The sequence below is a fragment of the Hyperoodon ampullatus genome (assembly GCF_949752795.1).
Source record: "Hyperoodon ampullatus genome assembly, chromosome: 1".
NCBI classification, from domain to species: domain Eukaryota; kingdom Metazoa; phylum Chordata; class Mammalia; order Artiodactyla; family Ziphiidae; genus Hyperoodon; species Hyperoodon ampullatus.
The window spans coordinates 197823629-197841009 of record NC_136914.1 but is presented as its reverse complement, the minus strand read 5'-3'; the positions used below and the strand labels follow the sequence as shown (position 1 = coordinate 197841009).

At 44.1% G+C, this 17381-nt stretch overlaps 1 protein-coding gene across 1 annotated transcript in view; it reads left to right on the top strand.

The window, feature by feature from the left end:
* PIK3AP1 (phosphoinositide-3-kinase adaptor protein 1) overlaps positions 1 to 12483 on the top strand; it is a gene marked incomplete at both ends in the record, with an annotated part of 109989 nt that extends 97506 nt beyond the window's left edge. The window contains 3 exons of the mRNA XM_079701957.1: positions 4059 to 4129; positions 5457 to 5575; positions 12426 to 12483. Of these exons, the coding sequence (XP_079558083.1) occupies positions 4059 to 4129; positions 5457 to 5575; positions 12426 to 12483 (248 nt within the window). The remainder of the gene's footprint in view (positions 1 to 4058; positions 4130 to 5456; positions 5576 to 12425) is intronic.
* Between the last annotated feature and the right edge of the window lie 4898 nt (positions 12484 to 17381).

Sequence of the window (17381 nt, the reverse complement as noted above, 5' to 3'; positions counted from 1 at the left end):
TTATCAGAACAGCTAGGAGAGAAGTGAAAGAGCAAGAGACAAGCTGAATTTCAGGACTCACATCTCCTTAAATGTCAGGTGGAGGACCCCCACATGGATGTAGGAACTGGAAGTTCACCTAACCCAGGGGTTCTTAATCTTTTCTGTATCACATACCCCTTTGAGAGTCTGGTATATGCTCTGGATGTGCTTCCTATAAAAATGCACATGCATGTGTTTACACACACACACACACACACACAATTTTGCCCATCCATGGACTTAGGTCAAGATCCTCTGAACTATTCCCCCTCCTTACTTTATTAATAGAGTATTTGTAACCCAGAAAGGGAAAGGGTTTTGCCCAAGGTCCCACAGCCAGTCAATGGCAAAATGAGAGTAGAACCCAGCTCTTCTCTCTGCCACTGTTACCTGTTGAGACAGACCCAAAGCATATCATACAACCACATGAGAAGCCTAGACTTAACAGAGAAGAAAACCTCCCCTTACATTATGGGGGTGATAATGTGTATCACCCCCCCTTTAGACAATTTAGAGAATTCTGATAAGTTCAGAAATGGGAGTCATCACAGGTGGCAGAGGAAGCAAGGGACAGGCAGGCAGCCGACTCAGACGTGTCACAGAGGAGAGGAGAAGTGGTATAGACACTTTTGGGGTGAGGGCAGGGCTTTCTGGGGTGGGGGAAGGGGAAATTTAACAAGATAAATGCAGAGTACTCCAGGTTCAGATTCATTTAAACCATTTTATGTGTATGTTTCACTTTGAGTTAGCTTGGAGTGAGAATAGACTGGGAAGCATAAACTGCTTCTTACCTTGTCTGGTGGTTTACTGCCCAGAGACAGCTATCTTATTGGAGTAGAAAATGTTATTAAATGACAGACCAGAGGATTTTATTTTACTCTGTTGCTGTAGACCGCATCCAGGACCTGTTGTACAGTTATCTATTGCTATGTAACAAACTATCCCAAAATGCAGTGGCTTGAAACATAATCATTTATTTATGTCTGATTCTAAACTTGGCCAGGAGTCAAGTGGGAATTGTTCACCTCCACCCCCTGTGGTCAGTTGGGGTCACTCATGTGACTGTATTCAGCTGTAAGCTTGGCACGGGCTGGAGCATCCACGATGGCCTCTCACTCTTCAGGGACTCTCTACATATGGCCTCTAATTCAATAGCCTGAACTTCCTGTATGATAACAAGATCCATAAAGGGAGCATTCCAGAAGGACAAGCCCCAGTGTGCAAGTACTTATCGAGCTTTGGCTTGCATCACACTTGCTAACGTCATATTGGCCAAAGTAAGTCACATGGCTAAGCCGAGAGGGAGGTGAGGAGGAGGCTATACAAAGGTGTGGACACTGGAGGTGAGGGCCCTTGGGCCACTAGTGGATAATCTGCCATTTTGAGACTGGTGATGATGATGATGATGATAGCTGCTATAATTAATCAAATGCTTGCTCTTACAGGCTCTGTGCCAAGACTCTTACCGTGCAGTCTCACTCTGTACAGCAGTGCTGTGAGACCAGGGAACAGAGGCTTAGGTTAGGCATCTTACCCTGGGTCACTTGGAAATTAAGCAGGGCATCTGGGATTCACATCCAGATCTCTCTGTGTGCTCAACCATGGGGACATACTGCCTTCCAAAGAGAAACAGTTCCCATGGCAAGGAGGGAGAGGGAGGATGGCCCAGCTCTGATCCACCAACTGCCCCTCAAGCCCCGGAGTCATACCCTAAAAACAGCACTATTTTATTATGGTGCAGCTGTCATCTCTTGGGAACTACAGGAAAACAGTTGCAGGTTAATTCTGGTTGTGACTATAATTTTAAGCACAAAATATTAGTGTTATGTTTAAGAGAACAAAAGTTTCATTACAGAAAGACCATTGACCTTCTTCTAAATTGTCTGGTTCAAGTTTCTTAAGGGTCATATATATAGGGTCATTTTTTTTCTCTCATTCATTCCTCCACCAAATATTGAGGACAGCTCTGTGCATATGGAGCTAGACTGTATACTGGAGACATAAAGCTGAAAAAGAAATAGGGTCTGTCCTCAGGGGACTTATAATGGAGGAGAGAAGGTATAAAAATAGTACCAGGGCTTCCCTGGTGGCGCAGTGGTTGAGAGTCTGCCTGCCGATGCAGGGGACGCGGGTTCGTGCCCCGGTCTGGGAGGATCCCACATGCCGCGGAGCGGCTGGGCCCGTGAGCCATGGCCGCTGGGCCTGCGCGTCCAGGGCCTGTGCTCCGCTGCGGGAGAGGCCACAGCGGTGAGAGGCCCGTGTACCGCAAAAAAAAAAATAGTACCAGTTAGATGCTTGTCTGATCCTTCTTCCCTGGTGACAGAAGCGTGGCAAGGGGGTGGGCACTGCCCCCTTCCCCCAGCAAGAGTGAAGATGATGGGGGCTGGGGCCAGAGCCTCCTACCAGTGGTGCAGTCCAGGCAGGTTGTGGCCAAGCAGGTCATCAGCCTCGGAGAGAGGAGAGGGCCAGACAGGGCTGATAAACCAGGAGCGAAGGCTCACAGCCAAAGGCTGGGAGTTAAAAATTCAAGAACACCAAGGGAAGGGACAGGGGGAGCTGGCTTATGCAAATTTCCAGGATCCTGGAACCAGTGCCTGGACAGCTTTTTGCTCCCTCCTAGTGGATAAACTTTGGAAGGAGTCTGGTTCGTTGTAAGGGAAGGGGATGAACAATGATGAATGACCTGGGAGGCTTGGCTCCACAGGGGTGGGAGCCTGTGGATGGGAGGGTTTACTTCCATTTGGGGGGATCTGGGAAGGTTTCGATAGCATTTGTCCTGAACACTGGGGACAGGAGCTTTTCGATTTGTGGATAGGGGTGGGCTGGGGGGAGCAGGGAGAAAAGGACATTCTGGCTGAGCAAGCAGTGTTATGTGTGGGTAGGAGAGAAAGAAACAGGGTCACGTGCTCCTTAATAGACTAACTCTGAATCCCCTGGTTTCTAGAAATATTTTCGACACATTATTTTAAATTTAAAAATCTGCCTCCGAGAAACAATCCAAAATTATAATCTTAACCTACTCTCATCAAGCTAACATCTAAATTAATTAGGTCAAAGTTGGTACCATAATGAAGTCAAAACTAAGGCAATTTACCTATAAACTAATATGATGAGGAGCTATTTTGAGTGGAAATTCAGCAGACCTAAGATCTGGCAATACCGTTAAAGGCAATATTGGTAAATTAAAGTCAAAGTTTTAGTTGATTAACTGTTTCTCTTCCTTCTTCACTGCTAGACCAATCACGTTCTTGAGCTTGTTCTAATGCTGTGCTGTCCGATACCATAACCCCTAGCTACATGTGGCTATTTAAATTTAAGTTCATTAAAAGTAAATAAAATTTAGTTCCTCAGTTGCATTAGCCATGTGTCTTACTAGCTACCAAATTGGATAGCACACAACAGAACATTTCCCGAAAGTTCTATTGGATGATGCTGTTTCAACGAGGTAGGTGATAAATCCCCAACTTACATCCTTGAGCACCTAAACTCACATAGTCACAATTCCTACCCTGCATGTAAATTATACTTTTGAATCTGTGCTTTGTGTTTTGTGTCACACTGGCCCCTTTTTAGAAGGTATGTATACATGTGTGATACTCGCACATGCTGTAATTTCTAAATAGGTAAAAAAAAAACTTTAGCAACGAAAGTTGTTTGCAGATTTTAGAAATACCACTGAACACGTGAGAACTAGAGCGTCTCTGTTTTCTTGTCTGTCAGATCGGAGCTCTAATATCAGGTAGGGTTTTCATAGGGATTAAATGCAGTCGTGCTTTTAAAGCACATAATGTGGGGTAAGCCCTCAGTAAATGGTAGCTATAAAGCAAAAAGTGGAAATACAAAGATGACATTTCATTTTATGCTGAAAGAAAAACTGAACTCTAATAACATGGTAGAGTTATTAGACGGCAGCATTTTGAAGAGGCCCGTATGCACAGCTTGTGTATTGTTTCTATCCGTAAGTGAGAGCTAGAGTTCTGCATTTACTTTACCTTGAGACAATCCACAGTCCAGCTGATTTTGTTTGTGCCCTTTAGGCAGCGCGAGTAACCGATCCAGCACCCGGAGCCTCCTCAGTGTGAGCAGCGGGATGGAGGGGGACAACGAGGTGAGAGCCGGGGCCCGCACCCCCACAGGTCTTGTCCCGGGGGTCGTTTCACTGCAGGAAATGGAAACCCAGGTGAAAGAAGCCCAACACAAAAGGTCACCTATTGTAGGATTCCGTGTATATGAAATGTCCAGAAAAGGTAGATCCATAGAGACAGAATGCAGATTGGTGGTTACCAGGCCTGGGGGTAGGGGAAATGCGGGTAAACTGCTTAAGGGGTTAAGGGGTACAGTGTTTCCTTTGGGGGGGTCATGAAAATGTTTGGGGACTAGATAGAGATGGTGGTTGCACAATATTGTGAATGTACTAAATGCCACTGATTGTTCACTTTAAAATGGTTCATTTTATGTTATGTGGATTTCACCTCAATAAAAAGAGGGGAAGAAAGGAAGAGAGGGAAGGAGGAAGGGTTAAGCCAAAAGGGGTGAGAGGGAACTGGATGAGTATCAGGGATTCCAGGGGCAGTGGTCGCCTTTCGGGGCTTGGGTCAGGAGCGGGGCATGCCACAGCCGTAGCCACTGTTCACTGTACCCCCTGAGGCCACACGCTATTTCGTCTCCTCTTCCCTGTGGGTATCTCCTTTTTCTCTCACTGCGCACTGGCCTTTTCTGCTTCTCCACATGGATAGTGGCAGACAGTCCCCTGAGAGCCGCAAGGTCTCTGAGCAGAGTGTAAGTTGCTGCCTTAGGCTGAGGCCCAATTTGTGTCAGGGTGTGTATCCTGATCCAGTGACCAGCGGCTGGGATGTGCGGGTGAGGTCACATGGGTCACTGCCAACCCAGGAGACTCCCTGAGGTAGGGTCCTAGGGGTGGGCTGCCCACCAGGGCACAGCTTGTATGACCCTGTGACTGAGGACCAGTCACCGTTCTGTTGTCCCAAAAAGGGACTTTTGTTTAAAAATAAAATTTCTCCAGCCCTATCTGGTTACATAGAGCAATGCTCCTCAAACTTTAACATGCATAAGAAATACCTAGGATCTTGTGAAAATATGGGCTCTGATGGAGCAGGTGTGGGGAGGAGCCTGGGACCCTGTGACTCTCACAAGCCCCCAGGCGATGGTTATGTTGGTGGCCCACATGTCACACTGAGTAGTGAGGGACAGGAGCTCGAATTGCTAATGATAATTTGGGTCTGATGGTCTCCTCAGTGACTCTGGGAGTCAGTGTCAGTGGAAAACTGCCCTGGTATTGCTGGGTTGATTATCAGTCAGTAAGTAACCTTCAGCCAAAGCCTGGGGAGGGCTGAGGAGCTTGTGGGATGGCAGTGTCCAACTATGCTGTTGCTTAGTGTGATTTTCACCCTTCTTTCTCATCTTTTTTGCTGTAGGATAATGAAGCCCCCGAGGTTGCCAGAAGTCGTAGTCCAGGCCCCCCACCAGTGGACAGCACACCCATCGTGCCCCTTGAGAGACCCCCCAGGGTGCCACCCCGAGCCGCCTCACAGAGGTAACATCGAAGCTGACGGGACATTTTTTCCTCACTCTCTGAGTTTCAGTGGAGTGTAGGATCTGGGGACATCTAAAATGACCTAAGAATAAGCGCAGAGCTAGACTCACTGAAAGGCATACTTTGGACACATTTCAATGTGGACTCTTCATTAACTTAAGGGATGCTTTATTCAGTTGCACATACTCTAAATAACAAATGCAATATTTTGTCAGTGAAATACATCGGTAAAGGTCAATGTTTTGCATAATTTTTATCTGGTTAGAATTCAGCTCCCGAATAACTAATTCCCTTGGCCGCATAGTGGGGTCAGTGCCTTTTGGGGACCAGGAGATAAGAAGGAATTGGGAGTGGAAGTAAAGGTGAGAGGCAGCAAGGTGTGGTGGTGGGGAAGCACTGCCTGGGGAAGTCTCCGGCAGCCACCTGTGAACTTGGATGAATTATTTAACTGTCATGTGCCTTAATTTCCTTGTCCATAAAATGGAGATAGTAGGAACTTCCCTGGCGGTCCAGTGGTTAAGATGCTGAGCTTCCACTGCCGGGGGCTCGGGTTTGATCCCTGGTCCGGGAGCTAAGATCCCTCATGCTGCGCGTGGTGTGGCCAAAAAAAAAAAAAAAAAAAAACGGAGATTGTCAATGAACTTCCTCACAGAGTCATAAGGATTGTGTTTCTGGCCCTTAGTAGGAGCACAACAGTCTGAGTGTTTTTTATGCAGAAGGATGAGCCTGTGGAGATTTGGAGCTGGGCATTAGACAAAAGAGTGTGACTGACTTATGGGGCTCTGATGTATGTCTTTGTTTGTGTTCAGGCCTCTGGCAGGAACCTTTTTAAGGTCTTCTGGAGTCACAGAAGAGGTGGTCAAAGCTAGCTTGTCTGCCAAGGCAGAAAGGAGCCTTTGGGAATAAAAGCCTGGGCTTGCCTTGGGAGTTTAATTCTTTGATGTCTGAAATACAATGTGGGGCGGGGGTGGGGGTGGGCGGGGGGAGATTAAAAGGATGAAGTTTTTTTTAAACTAGGATTTTTTTTTTTTTTTTGCAATTAGAAACTTTGTAACTCAAATGAACCTCACCAGTGAAATTTGTTGAGAAAGTACCACAAGGAGGCTTTTCTTCTGCTTTTCTGGAAAGAGCAGCTGACCCTGCGCTGAGGATCTTTCCATTTCTCCCCTTGCTCTTACCACTTTTCCGTGTGCTCCCAGCAACATTCACATACTGACACTTGCTACACAAGCCTCCCTCAGTCCCAAGCTGCTTCACACTCACGGAGCATGTTTCCCTGGTGTAGAATAGAGTTCACATATTAGAACATTAGCCCTAGAAGGAACCTTAGCGATCACCTAGTCCAATCACCTGAATTTGCGTAATGTTCTGTTGCTTGAAAATTATATATAGTTGGGGATTGGGGAGGGGTGTTTGTGCAGAGCAATTGTGGTAATAAACGCTAATATTTATTGAGCGTTTACTATGTGCCAGGTGTTCTGTTAAACACACTAAATGCATTAGCTCATTTAATTCTCTTCACAACTCTAGGTGGTAGATGTTTAGTGTTATCCCATTTTGCAGATGTAAAAACCGGGGCTTAAGACTGGATGGAGACTTTATGTCTGTGGCAAACCTATGTGTGCCTGACTCCAGGGTCCAGTCTTTTAGTCATTTTGTTACACCTGTCCAAGGAGGTCCAGGTGTCATGGGAGAAGATACAAGATCTAAGACCTTTTATTCCTGAAGGTAAAGACTTTGGAGGCAGTTATCTAATTGTACCAAGATTAAAAAGAATGTCAATCTCGAATATATAGCTACAAAGACTCTGTGGGATTTTGTCTACAGGAGAGAGAACAACCAGGGAAATGGGTTCCAGAAATTAAAGGCTGGAAACTGGGATGCATTTAATGTGTAAAGAGAGATGGCAGATGAATTGTTTTGGGGGAGTCTGGAAGCATGTTGTGATCAAGATGGGGAGAGAAAAGGAGGAAAACATATGTTACTAAAGAAGTGGTGTTTGCAAAGAAATCTTGATAGAAACGGGGTTTGGGTGCATTTTTGGTGTGAAGATTGGAAAAGACGCAATTGTTCTGAAAGTGTGTATGTAATTTTCATAATAAAATGAGGAGATGTTCGAGCAAAGAATAAAGTGGGCCTCTCTCCTGCATGCTTGACCCACTGACGGACAGGAGGGGAGGCTGGCCTTGGTGGTCTCCACTCCACTTCCGGATCTGGGAATTGGCAGCTCTTCCCCTCTCATGTTCTCCTGAACCCCCCTTTCTCTCAAACAGCACATCCTGCTCATCACTCTCTCCAGTCCTGGTCCCTCCCTCTTCTCACTCTGCATGCTGCCCCCAGAGCTTGAATTGTCAGCAATGACTCCAAGTCTCCATCGCCATCTGTACCTTGGTCTTCTGTTTCCTACTGTTCATTGGGAGCTCCACCAGGTGTCCAACCAAGATCTCAGACACAGCCCGTGCAAAACTGAACTCATCATCCAACCTGCCATCCTCTGCCCCAAACTGCCTTCTTCTCACCATTTCCCAGCCTGAGACGTGGCACTATTCTCTCTCTTCCCCAAGCGCCTGCCCCGGAGTCGGCCTCCATCCCTGCCTCCCTCGCAGCTCCCCAGGCTCTGTTCATTTTGCTGCCCTTGCAGCTTTCAGGTCTACCCCTCCTCTCCATGTGCCAGTGCCTAAGTTCACCCCTGTAGGCCCACACTCACCTCCCTGCCTCCGGTCAGTCCCTCCTCCACAGCACCAGAGAGTGCCCTTTCTAGAACAGAAATAGCTGGTGATGTCACTTCCTGGCATGAAAGCCTTAAATTTAATTCTGTATTTTTTAGCATGCCGTGGCCCTGAGTCCCACCCCTCTCTTGTAGTCACTGATGTTTCCCCCTGAAGAATTCCTAGGGAGCTGTGTCATTTTGTGCTGTCTTTGCTCAATCTGTTCCTTTTGCCTGGAATGCTGTCTTCCTACTCCCTTCCGATCTCTGCTTAGAAAATTCCTACACATCCTTTAGGACTCTGTCCAAACATTACCTCTTCTGTGAAGCCTTCCCTGATGTTCCTATGCAGAGTGAACCTTCTTGTGGTTCCCCAAATACCTCCATTATAATTCATCCCATGTTGTGGCCCTTGTTTACATATCTGTCTCCTCAAGTAGATGCTAAACCTCAAAAGAATAGAGATTGTTTTTGTTTGTTTTTAAAATTTTATATATTTATTTATTTTTGGCTGCTTTGGGTCTTTGCTGCTGCGCGCGGGCTTTCTCCTGTTGCGGCGAGCGGGGTCTTCTCTTTCGCTGCGGTGCGCAGGCTTCTCATTGCGGTGGCTTCTCTTGTTGGGGAGCACAGGCTCTAGGCGTGGGGACTTCAGTAGCTGTGGCACACGGGCTTTGTTGCTCTGCAGCATGTGGGATCTTCCCGGACCAGGGATCGAACCGTTGTCACCTGTATTGGCTGGTGGATTCTTAACCACTGCAGGGAAGTCCCTAGAGATTTTTGATAAGAAAAAATTTTTTTTCTACTCTCCCCAGCACAGAATGGAGTTAAATCAGTAATTGGTGCCTGCTAGGAATTTAACAAATATTTATCATGCAAGTGAGTGAATGGATGGATGGATAGACTGCTACTGCTTGGGTTGACAGCTAGCCATCAAGTCGTACCACAATGCAGGTGGGTTACAGATTAGTGGAAAGAAGCTTCACATTCCCACCCGCTGTAAGTTCCTGATATATTTATACTTCAAAGTTAGGAAGGGCAGATGGTGACAAGAACAGGAGCAGATGCATTATATCTTTGCATGGCATTTCCCTTGCAGGGCATTAGTCCCTATAGAGTGGGCAGCTGACAATATCACACTCTTCATAAGTAAAGTCCTGCCAGTAGAGAAAAAAAAAAAAGCCAACATCTTGCTGAGCCATTGCCCCCTTGTTTTTTAATATGTTTTACCATTTACTAGTGATTTGACAATCACTAACAATCTATGCATTCCCCTTGAAGGCGTAGCCTAGGTACTGCCAAATCAGAACATACTTCTGAAGGCCTCCTGGAGTACCAAGAGTTAATCCTTTAGCTGCTGACTTGTAAAGAGATCTGTGAAGTCCCTGGGGGATGGGGGGTAGTGGTCAGAGAGTAAGGGGACTTGGGCCGGAGGCTATTTACTAATAGGGAAGCTTAAAGATATTTTTAACAATGTTGTGATCATACAAAAGCATACCATCTAAATAATAGGCCTGCTTTAAAAGAATGTAACCAACATTAGGATTGCTGGGTTCTTGAAGCAAACTTATCATCAGCACAGACCTCACCCTCAACACGGAGGAGAAAGCAGCCAGTGCCCAGGTCTCTGGACTGGACAATCCTGTCTCCAGCTCCAGCCTCCCACCGTCCTGGAGAGGCCGTCTCCCCCACAGACCACCACTTGATTCTGATTTAATAACCTTTACTTCTATGGTTCTGATATGTCTGTAATCACAAACCCATTTCCCTGAGATGGGGCTTCCAATCCTTAGCTGGGTTGTTCATCAGAATGAAATGTGGAGATGGTTTGCTTGTAGACTTGCCCCAACTGCAGAGTCAGGCAGCAGAGGAAGAGGGACCAGTAGGGAATCGTGACTCTCTTTGTGATGGAAGGTAAAATGTAAGGCTTATGTGGCATACATGGGGAAAAGGTCTAAGAATACATCTTCCGTTGCGGAGCACAGGCTCCGGACGCGCAGGCTCAGCAGCCATGGCTCACGGGCCCAGCCGCTCCGCGGCATGTGGGATCTTCCCGGACCAGGGCACGAACCTGTGTCCCCCGCATCGGCAGGCAGACTCTCAACCACTGCGCCACCAGGGAAGCCCTAAGAATACATCTTTAATCATAATAATAAAATTATTAGCTTTACCTCTTGAGTGCCTACTCTAAGCCAGAAAGTGCTATCCACTTTCCAACTGTCATCTCACACAGTATAGGCATCTGTAATTCCAATATAGATACCTATATCTCCATAGGTATCTTTACCTCTGTCTGGCAGATGAGAAAGAGGTTCAGAGGAGTCGAACTTACTCTCCAGATGTGTGCATAAATGCCTCTGCCATATGTTCTCGTAGGTTCTGAATGTGCCCTATCAAAACTTTCAGTGCAGTGTACTGATTTTCCCTATTGTCTCATCCATTATATTCTCAGCACCTTGAGGGAAAGGTCCATGCCCATTTTACTTGCTGTTATATCCCACACCCAGGAGTAGATGCACAGTAGATAAATGTTTGTTGAGAGGAAGGAAGGAAGCAAGGAAGCCAGTCTAAGCATACTCAAGTGATAAGTGGTATCACCTGACTGTCCTTCAGCTTCCTCCTTTAAGCCCATGGTTCACAGGGCAGGTTGGGCAATGGAAGGAGACTGTCCATTTGTTTTCTCTGGATAAAGAGACAACCACACAAAACCATCTACTCCCAGGTGCCACTGCAGACCCTCCTGAGGATGTCTGCTGTTATTCTTTTCTACTTCTGCCTCCCTCTCTGGCTCCTGAAATGGCCTCTCTTTTCCCAACTCTTTTGTCGTTTCCTTGACCTACGCAAACTTGCATTCAAGAGACATTTAGTAAATATTTACTCATTGATTCATTCAATCCTCAAGTAGGCAGTTCCAGGGTAGCACAGTTCAATTACAGCACCTGACAAAGCTCTCTTTCTTGACTTATTGACTTGCTTCCAAGAGAATTAAATATTGGTTTTACAGCACACATGTGAAAATACCATCTGCAGTTGTTGAACCCTCTGTAAATACATTCACCCAGGTCTGTCTGGAGTATCATTTAGTACTGTTCAAAAACCATCTAGACTAATGTGGAGGGAGGCTTCTAGGAAAGCAGACATGGAGTTGGGACAACACACTTAGTGATCCCGGGTGGACGTAGTTGTGAGAAGCCGACTTTAGAAATTCTTAAGTCCTCTCTCAAGGGATCTCCCCACTGCAGTGTGTCTCCTGCCTGGCTGCATATTTGAATCACTGGAGTTTTAAAATATAGGTTTTATTATTATTTAGGTATGGCAAGGTCAGCAGATCAGGAGACGACTGCCTTTGAGTAGGGAGTTTGTAATACTCCTAGATCCCAAGAGGAGGGGGGCACATTATGCCGGGGTAGGGCACACAGGAAAGCCCCAGGTTTAGGCAGGAGAAATGTCAGGGAGGGGAGAAACATGGGCAAGAGCCTTTATTTTGGGTTCTGCAGGAAGGAACAAGTGAGGCAGGCTAGGCAGATTAAGGATTGGCTAGTTCGAATAATTTCAGCAGGCTCTGGGGCAAAGGGGCTGTCTCCAGTTGTCTGGCACCTGGTCCTGGGGTGATTAGGGCAGTGGATAGTGGTCCCGAATGTGTGAGAGTCCCATTAAAGGACGTGGTTGGGGTATGGGCTCTGGACTGGTTAGTTTACATGTGAAAGGTGTGCTCACTGCAGGTTGTTTGCTATCTCTAGGAATTAGCTTTCCCTAGGAGGGGCAGGCCCTCCAGGATCAGCCAGGGCCCAGATGTCAAAGCCTCAGAAAGTAAACGACATGGTTAATGTAACTGGTTGAAGGTGGGACAGTACTTAAAAGTTGTGATGCTTGAACTCTATCCTCCAGAGATTATGATGGTATAGGTCTGGGATTGAGCCTGGCAACTGTTATTTTTCAAAGCTCCGCTGGTGATTCTAATGTGCAGCTAGGATTGCAAGCCACAGCTTAGCATGTGTGCCACTGAAAGGTCCGTATGTTTCTCCACTTTTATTCATTGAAGAACATGTCTTTTGCATAGTATACCAAGTTTGCAACCAATCATGGATGCCTAAGAACTAGTTAATTAAATTCGTTTGATAATAATTGCGTTACCTTTCATTTCAGGCCTCTGACCAGGGAGACCTTCCATCCTCCTCCACCTATTCCACCCAGAGGTCGCTGATTCCACCTCCTAAAGCCTGCCTACTTCGGGATCTTGAGACTTTTGGTTTTCAGCCTGTTAATGATGTCTTCATGTTGAGTTTTATGGCCTGACTGCTGACCTTAAGACCCAGTCTCATTGCTGATATTGTTGCAGCCCTGCTGGTCTGGGCTTTCCTTGAAGAAGATATTATTAAGGCACAAAGAGGTGAAACTAAGGACTTCATTCACCATCATCAAGTATATTGATCCCTATTCTTGTTTGCCAAAAGGATGACGACTTAATTGGAATACTTACCTCTAATTTGGCATGTCAGGAGCCTGAAAAGGTTGTTCAGAAATGTACAAGTGATTTTACTGAAATGTACTTATATTAGGTCTTACTTATTTGCTAGTCCAATCTAATTTCTAGAAGTGATTATGATTTGACTTACAGTATTCAAGTAAGAAGATATGTCCTAATTTTTAAATGATTCTTCAGCTTTTCTCTAGCTTCAGGAGGGTGTTTAAATGCCAGGGCTGGTCACATACAACAAACTCAAAAGGACTTTAGAGAGGGATTAGTCCTAACTCCTTTTATATAGAAGACAAATCTGAGGTTTCGCAGAAGCCTGGAACCAAGAACACTCAGTTGGTTAGATGAAGAGGTGGGTCTAGAATCAGGACCTGCTGATATCAGGTCACCATATTTTCCATCTCCAAATAGCCAAGCTCTCTCCCTCAAGAAATGCCCAGATGTAGAAATTTGGTCAGTGACTGACTGTTGGCCTTCCAGAAGTTTCCTTCTTCCATATCTCCCGGGTATGGGACTATCAAGTATTTGGAGCATTTATAAGTCAGTATGCTTGCAAAACAGGGATGCTACCAAAGAACATCTAAAAAATGGTTGGCAACCAGAAGCTTGGAATGCCAGGGACCCCACTTATTGCTCTGCACCCTTAGATGCAGAGCAGTAGATCTTAGTTCTGGCTATAGGAGAGAGGAGGACCCTCGACTTTTACTCTGCTGAGTGGTCAGAAGAAGAAGGAGGAACTTAAAATAGAAATAGTTATCTGTTTCGTTATATACACGTTATTACCACCAGGCTTGGGAAATTTGTGCAGAGAATGTAGAGCCTTAAACATATCATTAATTTTGAGTCCCTAGCACATAAATCTACCTTCAAAGCACAGGCCCTTAACTGATGCTTAAACATACAGTAAAATTAGTATCAGACCTATTTCTTTAAAAATTATCAGAAATCTGGTGCTTCTCCATGAAATTATTCTCCATCCCACACAAAGATATAAAAGCCATACTATTTTTTTTTTTTTTTTTTTTTTTTTTTTTTTTTTGCGGTATGTGGGCCTCTCACTGTTGTGGCCTCTCCCGTTGCGGAGCACAGGCTCCGGACACGCAGGCTCAATGGCCATGGCTCATGGGCCAAGCCGCTCCGCGGCATGTGGGATCCTCCCAGACCGGGGCACGAACCCGTGTCCCCTGCATCGGCAGGCGGACTCTCAACCACTGCGCCACCAGGGAAGCCCCTAAAAGCCATACTATTAAAGATCCATTTAAGTACAGTTTTATGGGGTCCTTTCAATCGAATTCCTCAATCCAGCAAACAAGGACTTATTGAAGTTAATAGCTTCTGAGATCTTGGGTTTTTGTTTTTCTGTTCTTTTGTTTTGTTTTGTTTTTTTCTGACATAAAATACACTATTGGCTCTGGCCATTAAGAGAGTATTTGTGGAAATTTTACCTACCACAATGCCTGGCACATAGTAGCCATTTTGCAATGGTCCCTTTACTCTCCTTGTCACTTATCTGGGAGAAATAGGGTAATATGAGATAAAAGGAGAACGAGAAATACAAGGTTGATATTGTTATCCTTCCTCTTATTGATAGTCTCTATTTTAAGCACATTTGATCTTGATAAGAGCTATACTTTTAAAGATATTTAGTACCTCTAAGCTCCCTTTTGGATGCAAAATTTAGATTATTTTTTTTTTACATTCTTTGATTAACAAGCATTTAGATCAGTAACATGGCAAAATCTGCTGCCAGCCAATGGTGTTACCATCTTTGTATGCACATCACTGTGCAATATTGGAATCTTTTATTGCATTTTTATTCTTATATGGAAATAAGTGGAAAACATAAAATTGAAAGTGCTTATGAGATACCTGGGTTTCATAAATGTGACACACACTTGGGACACAGAAGGAAATGATCAGGAGTGCCAAGTCAAAAATGACAAGTCTTAAATCCTCACTGAATGTTCACTGAACGTCCAAAATGATTGGTTGTGTGTAAAAGTAAAAGAGGAAAATGAAAACTTTGGATGAAACACTGGGACCATGTTATCAAAGAATGTCTCTAATGCTGGCGTGAAATTTTTCATTCTCTAGAAACAGAACCACCCATTATAATGTAAATTTATTCAACTTCCACACACTCAACTTTTGTATACATTTTTAGGAATACATTATGTAACAAAGCCATGAATTTAAATACAGTGAGAATCAGAAACTAAATTGTAGCTAGGTGTCCAAAGAGACAGTTAAAAAGTTCTCTATATGATGCCTTGGGAGACAGCTGTGTGGCCACCATCCTTCCCCAAGATTTTACAAACTGGCTCAATAGACAGGGAAGCTATTGGTCATATTCACTGCCATTGCCTTTGCCTCTAACTGTGCAAGGTACATTGTCCTCCAGTTCCCAGGACAGCACTGTTCCTTCATCTTATGTTAAAACCTGTGAACAGACAACCCAACTATATGAGCAACAGAGTATGAATACTGAGAGACTCTGAACAGGGGGTTTGTGTTGCAATCAAATAATTTAACTTGACGTATTTAATGATGTGAATAATCCCTAATGCTTTGCCATAATTGGGCAAAGTAATAGTATGTAAATGACTTCAATGAATATTTTTACAAGTCAAGCTAAGTTACCTACCCTCTCCCCCTCTTTTGTCTTACTTTGTTATTAAAAAAGAGAGATCCTACTCTGTCCTACATCACGTCAATAGCTGGGATTTTAGATCCCTCTCCCATTTGCCCCTGGAAGTAAGTTGGTTTTCTGTGCTGTCTTTCAAAGCATAGTGTGTGGTTTTGCAGCTGGTTGGCTGAGGAAGCATTAGTAACAGATTTATTTCTAAGAAAGACAAGTAGCTAATTTGGATAACTCTAGAAGATTCATCCTAAAAATCAATCCTCAATTTTGAAGAATCTTCCTGTATAAATATTTGCTTTGGTTTGATAAATAGTGTCCTATTCATTTCCAGGTGAGTTATTAAGAATATAAAATGGCCTTCCTCATTCATTCCTGATGGCCAGATACCATGTTCATCAGAGTGGTAAGAAGATGAGTAGGAGGTAGAAAGATGTGTTCTGAATTCTGAGGCAAAACTCAGAATTAGTTTTCTCATAGAAACCGTAATAAATAGGTTCCTTGGCTAGCTCGCCAGAACCCATTTAACCCACAATATAGGAGAAAATGTCTTAGCTAGCCATGCAGTAAGAGTTAGCATGATGTAGAGAAAGAACATGGCTTGAAAGTCAGGAAACCTGGATTTTATTTTGGACTGCTGCTGACTTGCTGAATTCACTTAACTTGACTCCCCATCATCTGTGAAGTAAAATATTTTGTGTTTAGTAATAACCCAGGTCCCTTCACCTCTTTAAGTTTAGGACTAAGGCAAGGGGTGGGGAATACCTCATTCTGATGAAGGAGGGAGACAACCTTACTAGACTCACCACCTAATTAACAAGGGATCTTATTATGTGGCAACTCCCATTCCATGCTCTGTATCAGTGTTATGACAGATCAGTTAAAAGAAATGTGTCAGAAACAGTGAAATGGGAACTGTACAAAGAAATTAACAGGTTTAGTTGCTCTTTGGTCTAAGAGCCAATGTTTTAAGTGATTGCTTCCTAAAGAAAGAATTCAGACCAATTATAAAATTCTTCAGTATCTAGAACACTTCATCTAGAACAGAAAAGGTAGAGGTAGAAGGTGGTAAATAGCAATAGAAAAGTTACTAGCAAGACAAACATAACAAAGTAGAAAGAAGAAATAAAGTTTCAGAGAAAAGGTAGCTGAGGATGGAAATCAGAAGATATGTTGTCATCTATAGACCAAGACTTTTGATGATCATGTTTATCAAGAATAAGAATAAAAGTTTGAAATACTGGTTTTCTGGATCATTTGCTGGTCATAAACTCTTTAACCAATTGAGTCTTATTAGAACTATCATGAAAAAGATGTTGTACAGCCATTTGGGAGGGGTTTCCTTTCACTGGCATTTTCCCCTTCAACCTTTTTGGTGTCAGGGAATGAGATGATTAATCTAGATCAATAAACTGATGAAATAAGATTTATCAATGTTTTACACTCTCCAGTTTGGCAGAACAACCCTGATTTTGATGGTGCCCCTGAGTCCTAACAATTTTTGAGCCCTGTGGGTCATCAGCCTCCAAGAATCTTTGAAGTCATATTCCTTTTCCTCTAATCAGTTATTTTATCCCTATTCCTTCTTCCCAAGCCTACTGTTATCAGACTTTTATCCCCTAAAGCCATTTATCATCATCATTTCCTAGTACCTACCAGAGTTCCTGGCACATAATAGATGCTCAATAAATATTCCTTGAATTAATGGCCCTACATGCTCTTCCCTCCATTAAACTTTCCCAAATACTCCACCCAAAATAGGGTCTGCTTTTCTCTCCTCGCCCATTGCTCTTTTTTTTTTTTTTTTGAGAACAGTGGGAAATTTGTTTCATGTTTTAGTAAGTTCATATTAATCTTGAAGAGAAATGCCACTCAGTGTAAATAATCAATGCAAACTTCAGAACTTTCCAGACATAACTTTTTTCTGCTTTATAACAAAGTGAGTCAGCTATACATATACATATATCCCTATATCTCCTCCCTCTTG